The 20,463-nt window shown below is 41.2% G+C and overlaps 1 protein-coding gene across 1 annotated transcript in view; it reads right to left on the reverse strand.

Annotated features, from left to right (window-relative positions):
• Positions 1-19,707, reverse strand: part of TM9SF4 (transmembrane 9 superfamily member 4) — a 55,022-nt gene extending 35,315 nt beyond the window's left edge. Inside the window, exon 1 of the mRNA XM_061207999.1 lies at positions 19,514-19,707. Within this exon, the coding sequence (XP_061063982.1) occupies positions 19,514-19,528 (15 nt within the window). The 5' untranslated portion in view covers positions 19,529-19,707. The remainder of the gene's footprint in view (positions 1-19,513) is intronic.
• Positions 19,708-20,463: the final 756 nt, after the last annotated feature.

Consider the following 20,463-nt stretch of genomic DNA (forward strand, 5'->3'; position numbering starts at 1 on the left):
GTCATTTAAAAATAATAACCCAACTCTAAAGTTTTGAAAAATGATACAGAAAACAGACAATCCTCACGCATAGATACTATCAACAAATCACAAATCAATTTATCTTAGAGGAAGGATCAACAGATGAAAAATGGCCAAGAATTATTTCCACAATATGCTAGAATCTTTGAATAATATAAGTTGGCAACCAAAAGCAATTCAGAAGTTCAGTTTAGAATTAATGACTATACCAAGATGATACTGTTAGTTTTAGATATTAAAATGTCACTGTTTCGATATTTTCATATGGCTGGAGGGATTATAAACTGAAACATTTCTGGGGGGCAATTTGACGCTATCAAAATCCTCCCTCCAAAAAAGTCCCCCAGAAGTGCATACTCTTTGACCCTGCAATTCTACTTCTAGACATGTTAAGAAAAATATGACAAATATGCCAAAATGTACATAAAAGGATGTTCACCACAGAGTTATTTAAAATAGTGAAATAGTTCACAACTTACAATAGTAAAATGTCCAATATTAGAGGAATGGGTTAAATTATGGTGTAACCACTTATCCTTTTATGTAGTCATTAAACATGATGATATACTTCTTGAGTAGGAATATTCAAGCTTTAGATTTATGTAGAAAAAGCAGGGGATAGAACCCTGCTCAGCAAGATATGCCCCTCTTTTTTAAAGTTATGTTTGAGAAAATGAGGTGATGTTTTCCTTTTTTGCATATCTGTGTTTTCCAGTTTTTCTTTGGGGATTATACATATTTATACTACTTAAGAAAAATAATAAAATAAATTAGGCAAAAGAAAACATCACTGTTCTGAACGCCTAGGTTACAGCAATTCTAGCTTGGTATGGAATGAACTCTACCTGCTGGCCCCAAGATGCCTTTCCATCAGCACCTCCCACCTTTTCTTTCTAAGCCTTCAGGAAGACCCCAAGTTTGTCTCTGCCCTTGGCAAGCAGACTTGCCCAGGTAAGGCTGCCTTCAAGGCCTTTGCTCAGGCTGTTTCTGACACTTGCCCTTACCTAATTCAAGTCCTACCTACAATTGGAGGTCCAGTTGAAATGTTGCTTCCTTCAAGAACCCCTCAGATCCCCACAGGAGGAATTATCCTCTTTCTTCCTTATTTTTCAAGGCACTTGGCAAATATCTCTATGATGACACTAGAGGCAAGAAATTGGAAACTACCCAACACCCAAATGAACTTTCACATCTATACATGTTCAAAGACTGCTGCTTAATTTATTTGACAAGAATTTAAATCTGTACTTGTTTAAGGCCCTACTATAGCACTTTTCATGTTGTATTATGGTTTAAGTATCTGCCATCTCTCCACCGGCACTAATCACTTGTCTGGCTTTGTTGATGTGAATACTCAACAAATCCTTATCAAACAGGCTAACAATAAGCATCAACTAACCTCTGATCTATAAAAATATAAAATCATCCATTCACATACAGGTTGAATACTACAGTTCTTAATCTTTGCTATATCCCCTTGATAACTGATTTTTTTCAAATCCTCAAATTTAAGGAGTTCTTGACACCTCCCACCTTTCCAGCTGTCCAAGGACCTACTGTGAGAATCCCTGAGACATCTATTACCTCTATACCCTATCTGTACATCTAGGATACTGGTTCTCAACCCTGATGCACATTAGAATAACCTGGGGAGTAAATGGATTAAATTCCCTATCAAAAGACACAGAGTGGCTGAATGGATAAAAAAACAAGATCCAGGGATATGCCGCCTGCAAGAGACACATCTAAAGACACACACAATGAAAGTGAAAGGACAGAAAAAGATGTTGCATGTAAACAATAACCAGAAGAAAGCAGGAGTAGCTATACTTATATCAGACAAAATAGACTTTCAGTCAAAAGCTGTGTCTAGAGACAAAGAAGGTCATTATATGATGACAAAAGGGTCAATTCAATAGGAAGATAAAATAATTATAAATATATATGCACCCAACATCAGAGCACCTAAATATATAAAGCAAATATTGACAGATCTGAAGAGAGAAATTGACAGCAATGCAATAATAGTAGGGGACTTTAATATCCCAATTACAATACTGGATAGAACATCCAGATAGAAAACTGTTAAGCAGCTGACTTGAACAACACTACAGACCAAATGGACCTAACAGACATATATAGAACCTTCCACCCAACAGCAGAAGAATACACATCTACTCAGGTGCACATGAAACATTCCCCAGGACAGACCACATGTTAGGTCACAAAACAAGTCTTAACAAATTTGAAAAGAGTGAAATCATTCCATGTATCTTTTCTGACCACAAAGGAATGAAACTAGAACTCAATGACAGCAGAAAATGGGAAAATCTGCAAATAGGTGAAAACTAAACAACACCCTCTTAGATCAAAGAGGAAGTTGAACAAGAATTTTAAAGGTACCTTAAACAAAAGAAAATAAAAATACAAAATGTCAAAATTTACGAAATGCAACAAAAGCAGTACTAAGAAGGAAGTTTATAGTGATAAATGCCTACATTAAAAAAAAAAAAACCCTCAAACAACCCAACCTTACATCTCAAGGGATCAGAAAAAGAACAAACTAAGCCCAAGTTAGCAGAAGTAAGGAAATAATAAGATTAGAGCAGAAATAAATTGAAAAGAGAATGTTAAAAAATAGGAAAAAAAAACCAGAACTGTGTTGGTTTTTTGAAAATACTGACAAGCCCTTAGCAACACTAAAGAGAAAAAGACTCAAATAAATAAAATCAGAAATAAAAGAGGAGACATTACAACAGATGCCTAAGAAACAAAAAGGATCATAAGGGTCTATTATGAACAATTATAGGTCAACAAATTGAATAAAAAGGAGACTGAATCAGTAATCAAAAACCTCCCAACAAAGAAAAGTCCAGGACTAGATGGCTTTAAAGGTAAATTCTAACAAACATTCAAAGAAGAGTTAATACCAATCCTTAAACTCTTCCAAAAATACAAGAGGGAACACTTCCAAACTCAATTTTATGAGGCCAGCATCACCCCGATACCAAAATCAGACAAAGATACCACAAGAAAAGAAAACTATAGGCTAATATCCTTGATGAACACAGATGAAAAAATCCTCAATAAAATATCAGCAAATTGAATTTAACATCTTGCTAAAAGGAGCATACACCAAGATCAAGTGGGATTTATCCCTGTGATACAAGGATGGTTCAACAAATGCAAATCAATCAATGTGATAAATTACATTAACAAAACGAAAGAAAAAATCACATAATCTTTTCAATAGACACAGAAAAAGCATTTAACAAAGTTCAACATCCATTCATGGACTTCCCTCGTGGAGCAGTAATTAAGAATCCACCTGCCAATGCAGGGAACACGGGTTTGAGCCCTGGTCCAGGAAGATCCCACATGCCATGGAGCAACTAAGCCAGTGTGCCACAACTCCTGAGCCTGCACTCTATAGCCCGTGAACCACAACTACTGAGCCCGCGCTCCACAACTACTGAAGCCCGCACGCCTAGAGCCTGTGCTCCACAACAAGAGAAGCAGCTGCTATGAGAAGCCCGCACACCGCAACGAAGAGTATCCCCCGCTCGCCGCAACTAGAGAAAGCCTGCGCACAACGAAGACCCAACGCAGGCCAAAAAAAAAAAAAATCCATTCATGATTTAAATTCTCAAAAAAAAGAAGTATAAAAGGAACTTACCTCAATGCAATAAAGGCCACGAATGAAAAGCCCACAGTTAACATCATTATTTCTTGCTTATCAAAAATATATGTGTTCTACCTCCTACACTGCTGGTGGGAATGAAAACTGGTGCAGCCACTATGGAAAACAGTACGGAGGTTCCTCAAAAAACTAAAAATAGAGTTGCCATATGATCCATCAATCCCACTCCTGGGCATATATCCAGACAAAACTATAATTTGAAAAGATCCATGCACCCCTATGTTCACAGCAGCACTATTTACAATAGCCAAGACATGGAAACAACCTAAATGTCCATCGACTGATGAATGGATAAAGAAGATGTGGTAAATACATACGTGTGTGTGTGTCTGTGTATACACACACACACACACACACACATATATATACAATGGAATATTACCCAGCCATAAAAAAGAATGAAATAATGCCATTTGCAGCAACATGGATGGATCTAGAGATTATCATACTAAGTGAAGTAAGTCAAAAAGAGAAAGACATATACTGTATGATATCACTTACATGTGGAATCTAAAATACGACACAAATGAACCTATCTACAAAACAGAAGCAGACTCCTCACAGATATAGAGAACAGACTTGTGGTTACCAAGGGGGAGGCAGGGTGGGGGAGGGAAGGATTGGGAGGTTGGGATTAGCAGGTGCAAAGTATTATATATATGATGAATAAACAACAAGGTCCTATTGTATAGCACAGGAAACTATATTCAATATCCTGTGTTAAACCATAATGGAAAAGAATATGAAAAAGAATATATATATATATATGTATAACTGAATCACTTTGCTGTACAGCAGAAATTAACACATTGTAAATCAACTATACTTCAATAAAAATTTTTTAAATATATATGTGTTCTAAATTTCCCTTCCTAGGAAGCCAGAGTCCAGAATTTTTTGCCTTATCTGATATGTGACGTGAAGCCAGGGCAGAGGATTACAATCTCTTATGGTTATCAAGACAATTAAATCTAGAAGTTACTCCAGTTCTTTTGAAACAGAATCCTCCAATCTTAGCAGAGAGACACTGCCCTGGGGAACTCAAGGGCTCCATGAGAGCTCAGGTTGCAGAGGAATGAAAAGCAAATCCTGAAAGACTTCAATACCCTTCTGTTCCAAAGTCTCAAACCAATGGAGCAAGTAGACACAAAAAACAAACAAACAAAAAGACATAACAACAAAGAAAATACTCACCCTGGCGGAAAACAACATTAAAAAGTAACAAGAAGCCACAGAGTCACGGAGCACCTAAAAGTTAAGTACAAGGCACTGTGGCACAAACAGTCCCTTCCTTCCATTTACCAAGTCCCTGCTTTGTACTAAGCACTTTACAAACACGATTCAGGCAACTACAACTACCTGGGGATTTCTATCACCATTTCCCAGATGATTGCCAATTAACCTGAGACCCTGAGATTATATAACTTGCCAAAGATCAGAATGTACAGGAACAGGTATGCTCTTTTCAGGCAGGTGAGTTGCATTAAAAGATGATAAGCATGTAATGGTGATATCGATAACAATGGCAGCTAACATTTACTGGATACTGATTATGTGCCAGGCACACTTCTAGGTTCTTTTCATGCAATAACCCAATTAGTCTTGACAACAATCCTATGAGATAGAGACTCTTACAATTCTCACTTCAGAGATGAGGAAATTGAGGCTCAGAGAGGCGGTATAACACTAGTTGAGTCAGGATTTATACCCAAGCAGTCTGACTCCAAGGCCCATGCTCTGACCAGTACAGAAATCAGCTCACTACATTGAACACCTACTATATGTCAGGCACTGTGCCAGCCTCACAGAATGCACACCCACGAGGAGCTTTCAGCCAGTTGGCGGACAGAGACAAGTCATCAGCCAACGGCAATACTAGGTCCCAGATGCTAGGGAGGGCCTAGTCTCTTATCCTATCAGTTAAGAGGCTAAGAAGTACACAGGAGCAGCAACAAGCCCACTCTTAGAGGGATGGGGTGCAGATCTAAGAACTCAAGCTTACTCCAGGGCCTGAAGGGAAAGAAGAGGGAAGAGAGAAGTGTTCCAGAAAGAGCAGAACACAGGCACAAGGGCCTGGGGGCAACCATAAGGAGTTTATGGCAGGTGAGGTGTAGGCTGGTGCTTCTCAAACTTTGATGTGCATATAGATCACCTGGAGGGCTTATTAAAATGCAGAGTCTGATTCAGCAAGTCTGGGGTGGGGCCTGAGATTCTGTATTTCTAACAAGCTCCCAGGTGATGACAACATTTCTAGTTCATGTGAGTAGCAAGCATGAATAGGTCTGTGCAGACAGGAGAATGGAAAATGGGTAAGGGATACATCACACAAAAGCCACACTGAGGAGTTTGGGCTTTCTCCTTAGTGCATTGGGGAGACACTGAAGAACTTTAAGTAGGAAAGAGATACATCATATCTGCAGTTTTAAAAATGACTCTGGTTACCGAGTATGTGTGCGTATGTGTTCGGGGGAAAGGTGTGTGTGTGCAGCACATTTCTGCTCCAGAGACATAGTAATATCCAGCCCTAGAGAAGTCACCTATAAATTCTTGGTCAGATGTGAACAGAAGCAGCAGCCAGGTGGGGAAGCAGAATGGGAGGCAGTGGTTCTGAAACTTGAACAGGCAAGGAAATCACCAGGAGGGATTATTAAAACAGATTCCTGGTCTAACCCCCCAGAATGTCTCTTTCAGTAGCTCTGGAGCAGGGCCTGAGAATCTGCACTTCTAACAAGTTCACAGGAGATGTTGGTACTGCTGGCCTTGTCTTGGGATCACACTTTGAGAACCACTGGTGTAGTGGAAAAAGCACAGGCTTTGGGGGGCCATACAGATATGAATTCAAAGCCCTGACCCACCACTTCCTAGCTGTGTGACTTTGGGCAAGTTTTTTAAACTCTTTGAGTCTCCGGTTTCTTATTTGTAATAAGAAGATAGTAAAATAATACTAAACTCATGGCAGGGCGGTTGAGTGATGATGGTGGTAAGGATTAAGTAAAGTACACATAGTGTGTGCTTGATAAAGCAGAGTGGCTTTGCTCTGGGTTGCACTGGAAGGCAGGACCAATGAGTACACTGCAAGGAGGGAGATGTATGCTCAATCTAAGGAAACTTCCAACAAGAGAGTTATCTAGCTAAGGAAATGGCCATAACCATGAGCAAATCAGAGAGAAGGAGGTGACCAAGGAAGGAGGTGAAAGGGGATATCCCTACCCTAGTGAGGAGAGTGAACCAGAAGCCTTATTACCTCCTGTGAAACTCAAGAAATTCATGATTCCCTTGAAAATATGGGACATTCCATCAACCCAAGCAACCTAAAGGTTGAACAAAACAAGGCAAAGTTCCACCCAGAGTTGGGTTCCATAAAGACATCTTTTGGGACTTCCCTGGTGGCGCAGTGGTTAAGAATCTGCCTGCCAATGTAGGGGACATGGGTTCAAGCCCTAGTCCGGGAGGACCCCACATGCCACAGAGCAACTAAGCCCGTGCGCCACAACTACTGAGCCTGCGCTCTAGAGCCCACGAGCCACAATGACTGAGCCCACGTGCCACAACTACTGAAGCCTGTGTGCCTAGAGCCCGTGCTCTGCAGCAAGAGAAGCCACCGCAATGAGAAGCGCATGCACCGCCACGAAGAGTAGCCCCCGCTCACCACAACTAGAGAAAGCCCGTGCAGCAACGAAGACCCAACGCAGCCAAAAATAAATAAATTTATTTTAAAAAAAGACATCTTTTGAAGAACCTCAGGGTCAAGTAATCCAGGAGGCCAGAGAGGGGAAGTGACGTGTTCACACAGCAAATTATCTGCAGAGTAAAGGAAGTCCAGCTGTCCCAAACCTGGCAGAGCTGAGTGATCAGAAGTTTGTCCCCACTGTGGGAGCCATACTCAGAGATAATTTTAGGTCATGATTTGAGGTATCCAAAGAACTTGATGGCACAGATTAATTGCTTTTTGTCTCCCTTTACCCTCCCTCTCTAATTCTTTTCCTCTCCAATACTTTTGTCTTCCTTGTCCCTCCCCCAATTCAATGCTTTTCTACCAATAAACAAGTCACTCTAGTCAGTTTCACACTTATCCTTTACTTCAGGATTATTTTGAAAAGAAAAATAATGAAGGCATACTAGTTCTACTAAATATTAAAATACAGAGCTATCCAAACTGGTATTGGAGCAGACAGAAAAGACTTCAACGTACAAACTGAAATAAGAGCAGTATTAGAAGAAAATATAGCTATACTTTTAAACAATCTTGACATGGAAAGTTTTCTAAGAAGAAAACAAAATCCAGAGGCTATTAAGAAAAAGAATATAAAGGAAGAAGGAAGAAAATGAAAAAAAAAAATCACCATAGAAAAAGAAAAAGACAATTTGAATAAAAATATTTCCCACACACCTGACAAAGGACTAATTTCTTCAATACACCAAGAGCTCTTACAAACCAATAAAGGACAAATAACCCACAAGGATAAGAATGGGCAGTTAAAAAGAAAAAGGTTCAAATGGTCAGACACAAAAAGATGCTCAACATCATTCATAATCTAAAAACTGTAAATGAAAATAATGACATCTTTTTTACCTTTCAGAGTCATAAAGTTTAAAAAAAATCTGAATACACTAGATATAGGTAAATTTGGGGAGGGCAATTTAGCACAATATATACTTAAATGGAAGGTAGAATTATTATTGAAAGACTGCCAACATAAGATATTAAGTAGAAAAAAAAAGTAAGATGCACAGCAGTGTATGTATAGCATAATCTCATTTGTCTAAATAAATTTTTTAAAAGAATGTACCAAAGCCAAAGACATCACAAGAAAAGGAAACTACAAATATTCCTCAGGAACACAGACAGAAAAATCCTTCACAAAATATTAGTAAATTGAATCCAGCAACATATAAAAAGGTTTACACATCATGGCCAAGTGGGGTTTAGCCCAGGAATGCAAGGTTGGCTTAATATCTGAAAATCAAATAATGTAATACACCATATAAATAGAATAAAGGATAAAAACTATACAATAATCACAACTGATGCAGAAAATGCACTTGACAAAATCCAACACACATTCGTGATAAAAACTCTCAACAAACGAGGAATAAAAAAGAACTTCCTCAATCAGATAAATGGTAGCTTTGAAAAACCCACGGCCAACATCATACTTGATGATGAAAGACTGAATGCTTCCCCCTAAGAAGGGGAACAAGGCAAGGATGTCCACTTTTGCCATTTCTATTCAACATTGTTCTATAAATGCAAATAATGTGCACTAAAGCTAATAATTAAAGTCATCCAGATTAAAAGGAAAAAGTAAAAGTGCTTTTATTTGCAGATCACATATCTTGTATCTAGAAAATCCTAAGAAATCCACAAAACAACAACTACAACTAATAAACAAGTTGAGCCAGGTCACAGACTACAAGATCAATACATAAAAATTAATTGTATTTTTTGACACTAACAACGAACAATCCAAAAATAAAATTAAGAAAATATTCCAGGGATTTCCCTGGCAGTCTTAACTACTGGACCAGGTTTGATCCCTGCTCAGGGAACTAAGATCCCGCATGCTGCACGGTGCGGCCAAAAAAAAAAAAAAAAGAAAAAAAGAAAAGAAAATAGCTCCATCTACAGTAGCTTCAAAAAGAATAAAATATTTAGAAATAAGTTTTCAAAAAGGACTTGTACACTGAAAGTTACAAAACATTGCTAAGAAAAACAAAAGAAGATCTAAACAATTGGAGAGACAGTCCATACTGGATTGGAAGACAATATTGTTAGGATGGCAATTCTCCCTGGACTAATCTATAGATTCAGTGCAATCCCTATCAAAATCCCAGTAGGCTTTTTTGTTGAAACTGACAAGTTGACCCTAAAATTTACCTGGAAGCACAAAGGACCCAGAATATCCAAAACAACTTCAAAAAAGAACAAAACTAGAGGATTTATACTAACAATTTCTAAGCAATTATAAAGCTACAGTAATCAAGGCAGTGTGGTAAGGATAAGCATAAAACCCAATGGAACATGGACTTCCCTGGTGGTGCAGTGGTTAAGAATCCGCCTGCCAATGCAGGGGACACTGGCTTGAGCCCTGGTCCAGGAAGATCCCACATGGTGCGAAGTAAATAAGCCCGTGCGCCACAACTACTGAGCCTGTGCTCTAGAGCCCGCGAGCCACAACTACTGAAGCCCACGTGCCTAGAGCCTGTGCTCCACAACAAGAGAAGCTACTGCAATGAGAAGCCCGTGCACTGCAACAAAGAGTAGCCCCTGCTCCCCGCAACTAGAGAAAGCCTGTGCACAGCGACGAAGACCCAACACAGCCAAAAATAAAATAAATTAATTAAATAAATAAATAAACAAAATGAAACCAAAAAAACCCCCCCAATGGAACAAAATTAAAAGTCTAGAGATAAATCTTTGCATTTACAGTAAATTGACTCTCAACAAAGTTGCCAAAGCAATTCAATAGGGAAAGGATAGTCCTTTCAACAAATGGTACCTGGACAGTGCAAAAGGAACCTCACATCATATACAAAAATTAACTAAAAATAGATCATAGACCTAAATAGAAAAGCTAAAATGATAAAACTTCTAGGAGAAAATCTCTGTGCCCCTGGGTTAGGCAAAGATGTCTTAGGTACAACACCAAAAGCACAATCTATATTTTAAAAAATTGATAAATTGAATTTCATCTAAATCTAAGACTTTTATACTTCAAAAGATATCATTAAGAAAATGAAAAACAGGCCACAGACTAGGGGAAAAACCTTTGTAAATCACATATCTGATAGGGGACTTGCATCCAGAATATATAAAGTTTGGCAGTATCTTTAAATAGTTAAACATAAACTTACCATACTATCCAGTAATTCCAATCCTAGGCATTTACCCAAAAGAAAAGGAAATATATGTCCATACAATGACTTGCACATGAACGTTCCTAACAGCTCTGATCACAATAGTCCAAAATTGGAAACAACCCAAACACCCATCAATTGGTGAATGGATAAACAAAATGTAGTATAGCTGTACAATGGAATACTATTCAGCAATAAAAACTACCAATTCATGTTACAACATGGATGAACCTCAAAAACACTATGCTAGGTAGAAGCCAGATGTGAAAGTCTATGTACTACATGATTTCACTTACATGAAATGCCCAGAAAAGGCAAATCTATAGAGACAGAAAACGCAAATCTATAGAGACAGAAAGCAGATCAGTGGTTGGCTGGCTGTGGGAACAGGGATTATTGGCTGCAAGTGTCAATCCCTTGACTGTAAGGGAATTTGTTGGGGTGACAGAAATGTCTAAAACTTTGTGTCATTATGAAGATGGTTGTATAAGTCTATATGAAAAATTATTGAACTGTACACTTAAAATGGGTAATTTTATGGTGTTAAATGATACCTTCATAAACCTGAAGAAAAAAAAAAATCAGCTAGGGGGAGGTATAGACAAAACAAGTTTGGCAATATAATAGTAATTGTTGAAGTTGGGTAATGGGTTATAGAGGTTCTTTATACTATTTCTTCTACTTTTGTGTATGTTGGAAAATTTTTATAACAAAAGGTTTTTAAAAATAGATGTTTTATGTGCATAAAGATGTTCTGGAGAAACATTTTTTTAAAAATCAAAGACTATACCTGACGAATGGATGGTGGGGTAGCTGAGTGACTTTATTTTCATTTATAGCTTTCATACTTTTTCCCACGTATATGGATTACCTATATTCAAAATAAATACATTGACACTTTAAGAAAGGGAAGGCTGCCTCTGAAAATACTTGGGCAAGTTCCCCCGAAGATGTGCAGAAAATGGGAGCTACAAGGTAAGAATGATGCAGAGGAGATTCTGGAGCCAGGTGTGTGGGTAACCAGACCAGATCAGTAATTCTTAATCTTGGGGCAGTGTTGCAAATCCCCCTAAGAATCTTAAAAAAGCTATAGATGCTGCTCCCAGAAAAAAACTCCAAAATGCAGAATCTGACGTATGATTCCAAGAGGATCAAAGGACCTAGAAGTTCACGGGCCCTTGATAAAGACCCCTGTACTGGATCCCATTCCAACTTTTGTGATTATCTGACTTAATTACCTCTGTAGCCCTGACAGCCTCATAGAGCATGTTTGACCCATATTTCATTTCTGTAAGGAAATTAGGGAGAAGCAAAGTACCTGCTTCTTGGGAAATTCCTTTATATCTTCTTTTAATTTTTAATTGATCACCACAGAAACTCTCACATGAGGTTCAGTTTGAAAAGCCAATTAAGTATTTAGGAAACATCTGCTGCACGTTCAGAGCCATGAAAGGAGCAGAGTCCTAGGAGAGGTGAACCAGTCCATTCAACGTTATTTTGCTTTACTTCGTTTCCAAGTCACAAGACTGCAAAGGCAGCATGTGAAGGAACAAGGTGATGGCAATCTAGAAGCCCTTGTGCTGTAATATAACACCCTATCACTGGCAAAGATATGGGTGACCTGAAAAGTTATAAAGCTCGAGAGGCCTAAGAATCAAGGTCTTGCCCTCCCTATCTACTTTATTCTTGGGGGCTGGGCACACAGAAAATATTCTCCTAAACAACAGCCCAGTGAAGGACTACTAGGACCAAAAATTACCCCTCACTCCCCGCTCAAATTTGCACCACCCAGTTTGAAAGGTATGAACAATTAACTTCTTCCAAAGAAAATAGGAAGTTTCCCCTGAGAACTGAAAATTATTTCATTCACTCATATTTCTCTGTGGGCAGAAGTTAACCTTTTGTTTTCTGGAGCCCTCTGCCTTACAGCCGTCTTTCCCATAAACAGCATCACCTAGCGATAGAGTCTGGCCAATCTGAACAGCCTTCCTGGTTTCTATTCCATGCCTTTCCTGCTGCAAAAGCAGCACCTTCCCTTAAGAGTAAGCTAGATTCTTCTTTTTCCTTTTCAAAGACACAGTCACCATTTTAAGATCACTCAGTAACTGCTCCCCAGGGCTGCGAAGAACAAAGAAAAAGAAAAAGGCTTTGGGGCACAGTTTGCCAACAGTTAACTGAAATCAGTTACCTAATCAGTTAAAGCTCCCTAAGAATTCAACCACACATGAAGGACAGCTAATGACAGCCAAAGACCACTTACCAAGCAGCCACCATGGAGCTAAAGACCTCAGGAAGAAAAACAAACAAACAAATGAGCCAAAACAATCACACAAGCAAAAAAACCAAACCAGAACCAAATTAGCCACAGGAGACTGAAATGTAGCCTTTATTTCAGAGCCCAAAGACACAGAATAGCTGTTGAGCAGAGACACACAAGAAGACTCAAAACTGTTCTTTGGGGGTAGGGAACAACCCACAGCAGGCTGTGGAAGTCCAGGTGAAACTAGTAACTACCCTCACCAAGCAAAAGACAACCAGACCCAAACCTTGAGGCTAGCAAGTGCTGAAATAAAACATAAAAAATGCACTGACCTTCTCTCTCCCCCTGGGTATTTGTAAAAGGACTCTCAGTTAGCCCAAGCAATAGGCTTAGATGGTTCGTCTCCTAAAGACTTCAAACCTTGGAGTAGGAAAGTTACAGAGAGCTCTCTTCGCACTACGCATGTTCATCTCATATTTCATTTAATCATCACAACAATCCTTTGAGAAGAGTATCATCCTCATTTTAAAAATAAGGAAATCGATTCAGATGAAAAAGTTTTGAAGATGGATGGTGGTGACAGTTGCACAATAATGTGAATGTACTTAATGCCACTGTACACTTAAAATAGCTAAAATGATAAATTTTATGTTATGTCTATTTTACCACAATTTAAAAAAAATGTTTTTAAAGTAACAGGTTTAAAGAAGCAAACAGTTTGCCCAAAGTCATAAAACCAATCAGAGTGTCAGAGTCTAGCCCAGGTCCTTAGACCAAGGCTTAGTTTCTTCATTTGTAAAATGGGCTTTTGTAAGGATTAGATGGAATAATGGATGAGCCTATGGTTTATCAACTGAAATGTATCTTGTGAGCAGAAATTTCCCCCTCAAAGTTAGGTAACATAGGGGATTACCACAACCTTTTAATATTGCTTTTGAATCAGAATGTCAAAATAGGAAAAATTTTATAGAGACCACCTCATTCAGGGGTTGCAAGTTCAACCACCTAGAAGGGCCAGGCAAGTTACCTAAATGGTGAAGCTGCGGAGGAACAGGACACAAGGGAGTGGAAGAGAAAATGACGAACTGTGTCCTGCATGGGGAATGCTCCTGACGGGGAACTTGGGCCCAAATTTTCAAGAAAAAATGAAAATTGAGAGTTTTTGTAATGTGAAATCTCCCTATTAAATATTGGCAACTAATTAGAAAAAATTTAAAGTCCTGTGCCTGCCAATCTCCGTCCTCCACCCCCACCACCCCAGTCAAATCCATGTGAAGATGCGGTCCATAAACTGTCAATTTATAGCATGTGATCTACTTCATTAGAAACTGAGGCCCAAAGACGTTAAGTGACTTGCCAGGGCACCCAGACTCCCTTCTAAACTGGCTTACGAATTCAGCTCCAATTTGTGATTTGATTTTGTTTTTTAAGAACTGCTAGTAGCATTTAGCATACCCTCTGAATACAAAACCTTCAGACTTCAAACCCTGGGAGGTCTGTCAGTTTAATGCTCGGGCATAGGTGAGAAATCATGGTAGGGGGCAGAGAAGGAAGCAATGAAGAGGAATGAGACGGAACCAAGAAGTCACGGGTGTCCCCAGCCGTGCCCCACTTGGGAAATACCAGTGTCAGCAAATGGTTCAGGGATCAAAGCAGGTTTGGGGTGGTAGGTGGCTCCTAACATTCGTCTACGGCCAGATGGCCCTGTTCATCCTGGGTCCTTCCCACCTTCCTGCCAGTGCCCAGAGATCAAAACTCAACCTTCTCCAACATTCTGTGACCTGCTTCTTTAATGCTGAGATCAAAGGGGAACTTTTGTCCAAGTTGTAAAAGAGAAACCAAGAGGCAACTTAATGCCATCTCTGCCTTCTCTGGACTTCCTGAGGGGATTAAGGGCACTCCTTTAAAGGGATTCCTCAGAGAAACACATTTGTACCAAGGCCTGGTGTCGGCGCCTCAGCTCCAAGGACGTAGTGACTCCTGCAGAACATGTGCCAGGTGGAGCAACTCGAGAGATCAGACAGCACAACCAACAGACAGCCGCTTGGGAAGACCACAGGGATTATGGTCATGAAAAAATAAAATCAATCTGATTTTATAGGCATATTAGCAAAAATCACCTTAAATACAAGTACTGTAAACCACAAAATTTTCAACCAAGAATTTAGAAATCCTCAAGTCTAAATCTTAATTTCACATATGACATGTGTTGAAACAAACCAATAAAGCCAAAATAATCTGCCCCAGGCTACACGGTGGATCAGTGGCAGTGCTGAGACTAAGCTCCGGCTGCTGACTCCTGCCCCAGTGCTCCTTCCTCAATGGGCCGATGCCCATCCACATGTGAGGCCCAGGGGAGACAGCAACTTGCCACACACAGGACTGGTAGCAGAGTCCAGGCCTCCTGCCTCTTGTTCCAGGCCTCTATCATCCAGATTCCATCACTAAAAACGGTTCCTGTGCTTCTGACTGGGTTGAGGGGTCGGTGCGGGACGGGACGGGGGGCGGGGGGGAACTGGCTAGCGCACTGCTTCCATCTGCTCAAAGGAACCCTGAGGTCATTCAGGCCATTCCTCTGCCTCTGGACTGGATCAAAGCTAAGTAACCTCAAAACAGTGAGAACTGACCCAGCAATTCCACTCCTAGATATATACCCAAGAAAACTGAGAACCTATGTTCACGCAAAAACTTGTACACAAAATGTTCATACCAGCGTTATTCATAACAGCCAAAAAGTGGAAACGACCCCAAAGTCCATCAACAGATGAAAGGATAAACAAAACGAGGTCTATCCATACAATGGAATATTACTTGACCATAAAAAGGAATGAAATATTGATACATGCTACAACATGGATGACGTTTGAAAACATTATGCCATGTTAAAAAAAAAAAAAAGTCAGATACAAAACACCACATATTGTTTGATTCCATTTATATGAAATGTCCAGAAAAGAAAAATCTATACAGACAGAAATTATATTAGTGGTTGCCAGGGACTGGGGGGAAGGGGGGAGTGGGAAGTGGCTGCTAATGGGTTTCTTTATGGGGTGAAGAAAATGTTCTGGAAGTAGATAGCAGTGAAGGTTGCACACCTTGTGAATATACTAAAAACCACTGAACTGTAAACTTTAAAAGGGTGAATTTTATGGTATATGAATTATAATCCAATAAAAAAGGAAAAAGATAAAACCCAAGACAGTATAAACAATGATTATGTGAGAGAAATACAGAGTTTTATTCTCCAAATGGAGGTTTCTAGACTCCTGAGATGCCTAGAAATGCACTCAATGGACATTTCCCAAGTTCCATGAAAATAATATTCCCCAAAGCATATTCCATATGCTCAAGAGTTCCATAAGGAGTGAGATATGAGCCTGCTTCTCACCTCAGACCCAGCTAGATCAACTCAGTATCCTGTAACTTTATAGAGTCATCTAAATCCAGGGCAGGAGGAAGGCAGGAAAACTAGAGAGAACTTCAGTTTACACCAGCCATCTACTCCTATGCTGCAGGAAGTTCAGGAAACACCCATTGTGCTAACACAGACCTGGGAGGTGGCAGCCAACCCCTGGGGAAGAAGAACCAATCACTAAGGAGGGGAAGGGGGAAAAACACAGAAATACCACTTGAAATTTGTGTCCACAACCCTAACTTTCAAAACAAAAGAATAAACCAAAACCCAGCATGTTCCCACGGTCACTGAATCTATTAGCTCACTTCCTCTTTCGTTGTATGACTTGCCTCAAAACCCAGATACCCCAAAGCAGATCCACACACTTCCATTCCCGACAGCTGTGCAACAACCTATGTGTACGAGGGTGTGGGGACTGTTCTGACTTCCGTGTAATAAAGTGCTTAACACAAACCAAGCTCAAGTCCATCTGCCCACTCTGCCTGTCACACATATCCCCCTGTAATAAACTTGCTTCCATGCCTTTTCACTAGTGCATCAAACGTGAAGTTTCTCACGTGCACTCTTTAAAATGGCCTCTGTGGGTCACTGTATACATTACATCCTCAGTTTCTTGAAATCAGTTACAGTATGCACCATGAAAGCACAGGACGACACTCCCAGGTGACACAACAAACACGAAATCACTGTGCTTTCCACTGTGCTTAGAATAAAATCCAAACTCCTTTCCATTGTTTCTCTGCAGGCTGAGAACAAGCCGGCTCCCTTAATGTAACATTCTGGAGAGGATGGGAAGGGGAAGCACCTAACAGAACAGTCTTTCAAAACGCAGTCCACAGGCTTCCCTGGTGGCGCAGTGGTTGAGAATCCGCCTGCTAATGCAGGGGACACGGGTTCGAGCCCTGGTCTGGGAAGATCCCACATGCCGCGGAGCAACTGGGCCCGTGAGCCACAACTACTGAGCCTGCACGTCTGGAGTCTGTGCTCCACAACAAGAGAGGCCGCGATAGTGAGAGGCCCGCGCACCGCGATGAAGAGTGGCCCCCGCTCGCCGCAACTAGAGAAAGCCCTCGCACAGAAACGAAGACCCAACACAGCTAAAAATAAATAAATTTATTAAAAAAAAACAAAACGCAGTCCACAGACTACAAACTGTAGACTACAACCCACCACAATTATAGGCATGCTTCTAGAAACACAGCTCTTCCTGCCTCTCTCCCATTTCATCTTGTATCATTCTCTGCACCACACCCTGACTCCTCACCACATTTCAGTCCCTCCAGCCTTCTGTGTTCCTCAAACATACTCTTTCCCACCTTGGCCCTTTACGCTTGCCATCTCCTTTACCTGGAACACTCTTTGCATTGCTAGTTCCTTCTTGTCAATCAGGTCTCAACTCATGTCACTTTCTCTGAGAAGACTTCTCTGACCACTTAACGCAAAGCAGGTGCATCACCCTGTCACCCCCAATCACTACCACTTCACCTTGCCGTCTTCACAGCACTTACTACTATCTGACATTACCTTGTTCATGTATTTGTTTACTTACTCACTGCCTGTCTCTTCAGACTAGAAAGGCTCCACGAGGGTAGGGACCTTGACCCTCTAATTCACCAGAACATCCCTAGGTCTTGGCACAGAGCAGGCCCTCATATTTGTTGATTAAATAAATGTGTACCAGAAATATGTTAACTTATTACCTCTTAAAAACCTCAGAACAGGGCAGGAATTTCCCAGTGCAATGCTATAAATGCCACTTTATTGAACTTTTCCCTATGGCAAAAGAGGGTGTGACTTTTCCTGTTAAGTTCTTACGCCATCCTTGTTCTGAATGTGGTCCAGAAAAAAAATGGGTTTCAACATACCACTTTTGGGATTTTTTTCTGTGGTCTCAGACCACAGAAATCAGGCAAGACTGTGAAGACTTTTACCTGACCTCTGAGGTTCTAAACAAGGAATCCCTTTATTAAACAAAAAGGATAATTTATCAGTTGGTTAACAGAAGGAGGGAAATTTGTTATCAGCCAATAACCTACCCTTGTTTGGAGAAAATCAACACCAAAGAATTTAAACAACAATCTTCCTTTACTAAAGTCAAACGTCCTTTGCGTGCACTCCCAGGATGCAATTATCTGCTGAGGAAGCAACATACAGGCACACCTAGACAATCACTCTGGACTAAGTGACTTCAATTTTGGTTCTGGTCTCGACAAGTAGAATGTGAGCCGAGCTTCTGGAAGAAGAAAGGGCCAGCCCTTCATAGATCTACTTCCAGCGTTCTGTACCAGAAGCCAGCAAGTTCTGACCCACTTTCCAGGCACAGCTTATCCACATACCCTTATTCACACACAGGCTTCATCCTAAAGAGCTGTGTGGCCCTGTAGGGGCATAGGAAGGGGAGGGGGCCAGGCGGGGCTGGTACAGTGTTTTTCAAAACGTAGTTACAGACCACCTCGATCATAATCACTAGAGTGCTAATAAAAGTGCTGATTCCTGGGCATCATCTAGCCCTAAGGAATTAGAATCTTTGGAAACTGCATTTTTAACAAGCCTTCCCGCACACACCCCGAGTCTTATGCACAGTTAAGTTTGAAAACCAGTGGGATAAAAGCTCCCTATGAGAGAGGCAGGGAGTTGAGAGAAGACAGGAGAAATGATTAGGGAAGAATCTGGGGATGGAGGATGGCGCGGGGTGGGGGAGGCAAAGGCATGCTTCCGGGTATCGGCAGTCAAGACAAGTGCGCGGTGGGAACAGCTGAGGGTAGAAGTGAAGACAGGGCTCTGGAAAAGATCTGACACAGGATTTGGGCTGGGAGGTTGGTCAGAGGTGAGGACGCATCCGCGGACTGGTCAAGACAGTGGGGAGGCGGAGAGAGCAGGGTCTGGACGTGAGAGGGAGGAGCGAAGGTGGGAATAACTGGGGGCTCTTCAGAGAGATCAGGGCTGGAAAGTGAAAACTGGGAAATGGGAGTCACAGGATACGGAGACCAAAGCCAGAATAGGAACCGACGGAGGCGGTGGCTGAGACCTTTCCTCCGACCCAGTGCCTCCCCCAAAACTTCGGGCCTTGACAAGACTGAGTGCGGGGCAAAGGCCGGGGAGGGGGAGTTTGGGGGAGTCGAGCCCTGTCAGGGATGTCCCTCAGGCCTGCACTAGGGGTCCCTGAGGTGGCTCGGGCCAGGCATGGGACGCCGGAAAGTCCTGGGATCCCCCGGAGGGCCCCGCTCCATCTCCGGCTCTCGGAGCCTCCTTCACTCACCATCACAGCCGCCATCTTGGATCCACGTGTCGCCGTAATGACGTCAGCGGAAGTAGTGTTTCCCCGGTTACGGAGTTTAACTCCGCAAGGTGCTGCCTGCCTTCAGTCGCTCCTTTCGTGGCGGTGAGTGGAGGGGCAAAGAAGACTTAGCTGCTGATCGGTAGCTTGGTCTGGGGAGTCAGGACGCTGATTAGGTGAAAAGAGAGAATGGTGTAACTACGGGAGCCATGTTAGCTCCTGGCAGAGCCTGCTCCTCCCACTCTTGACGCTGCATTGTGGGTAATAGAGGTGTGAGTAAACGCACTTGTTCTGTGGACTCCATTTTTACTATTGGCAGGAAGACCCGTTGCCAGGGTTACCTGAGGCCCCTGATATGGGTGAGTGGGGTGGGTACCAGGGCTCTATTAGCAGAATAATTTGTAATTATATATTTAATTACTTGCTTGACTATCCTATATCCTCTCCAATAAAATATAATTCCTATGTGGGTAGGATCCTGTCTTTTATTTAACCTCGCTCTGCCTCATTCTCATCTGTGAAATGTGGAGGGGATGATTATAATACCTTCATAGGTTTATGATGAGGATCCAATGACATAATGTTACTATTATTCAATAAATAATTGTCATTATACTCTTATGTATACTCCTTCTGGCATATGTTAGGTGCCCAACACAATACACTACTTATTAAATGAATGAAGGAAAAGCAGCATCTTTAGTGGAGGGAAACATCTTTGAATGTGGACTTAACCATGTGCTAGTTACCTAAGTGTGTGACTCGAGGCAAGTCACTCTACCTTCCTAAGCCTCAGTTTCCAGTAGCTGGAAAAGGAGACTCAAAAAGTTGTGGTGTTAAAATTGGGAGAGACCTGAAAGTTCTTTTGGTCCATGTATCACTGTAAGGTGGATACAGTACCAGTGCTATCTGCAACTGTTAGGAAAAGTTGT

The sequence above is a fragment of the Eubalaena glacialis genome, chromosome 13 (assembly GCF_028564815.1).
Source record: "Eubalaena glacialis isolate mEubGla1 chromosome 13, mEubGla1.1.hap2.+ XY, whole genome shotgun sequence".
In the NCBI taxonomy this organism is placed as follows: Eukaryota; Metazoa; Chordata; class Mammalia; order Artiodactyla; family Balaenidae; genus Eubalaena; species Eubalaena glacialis.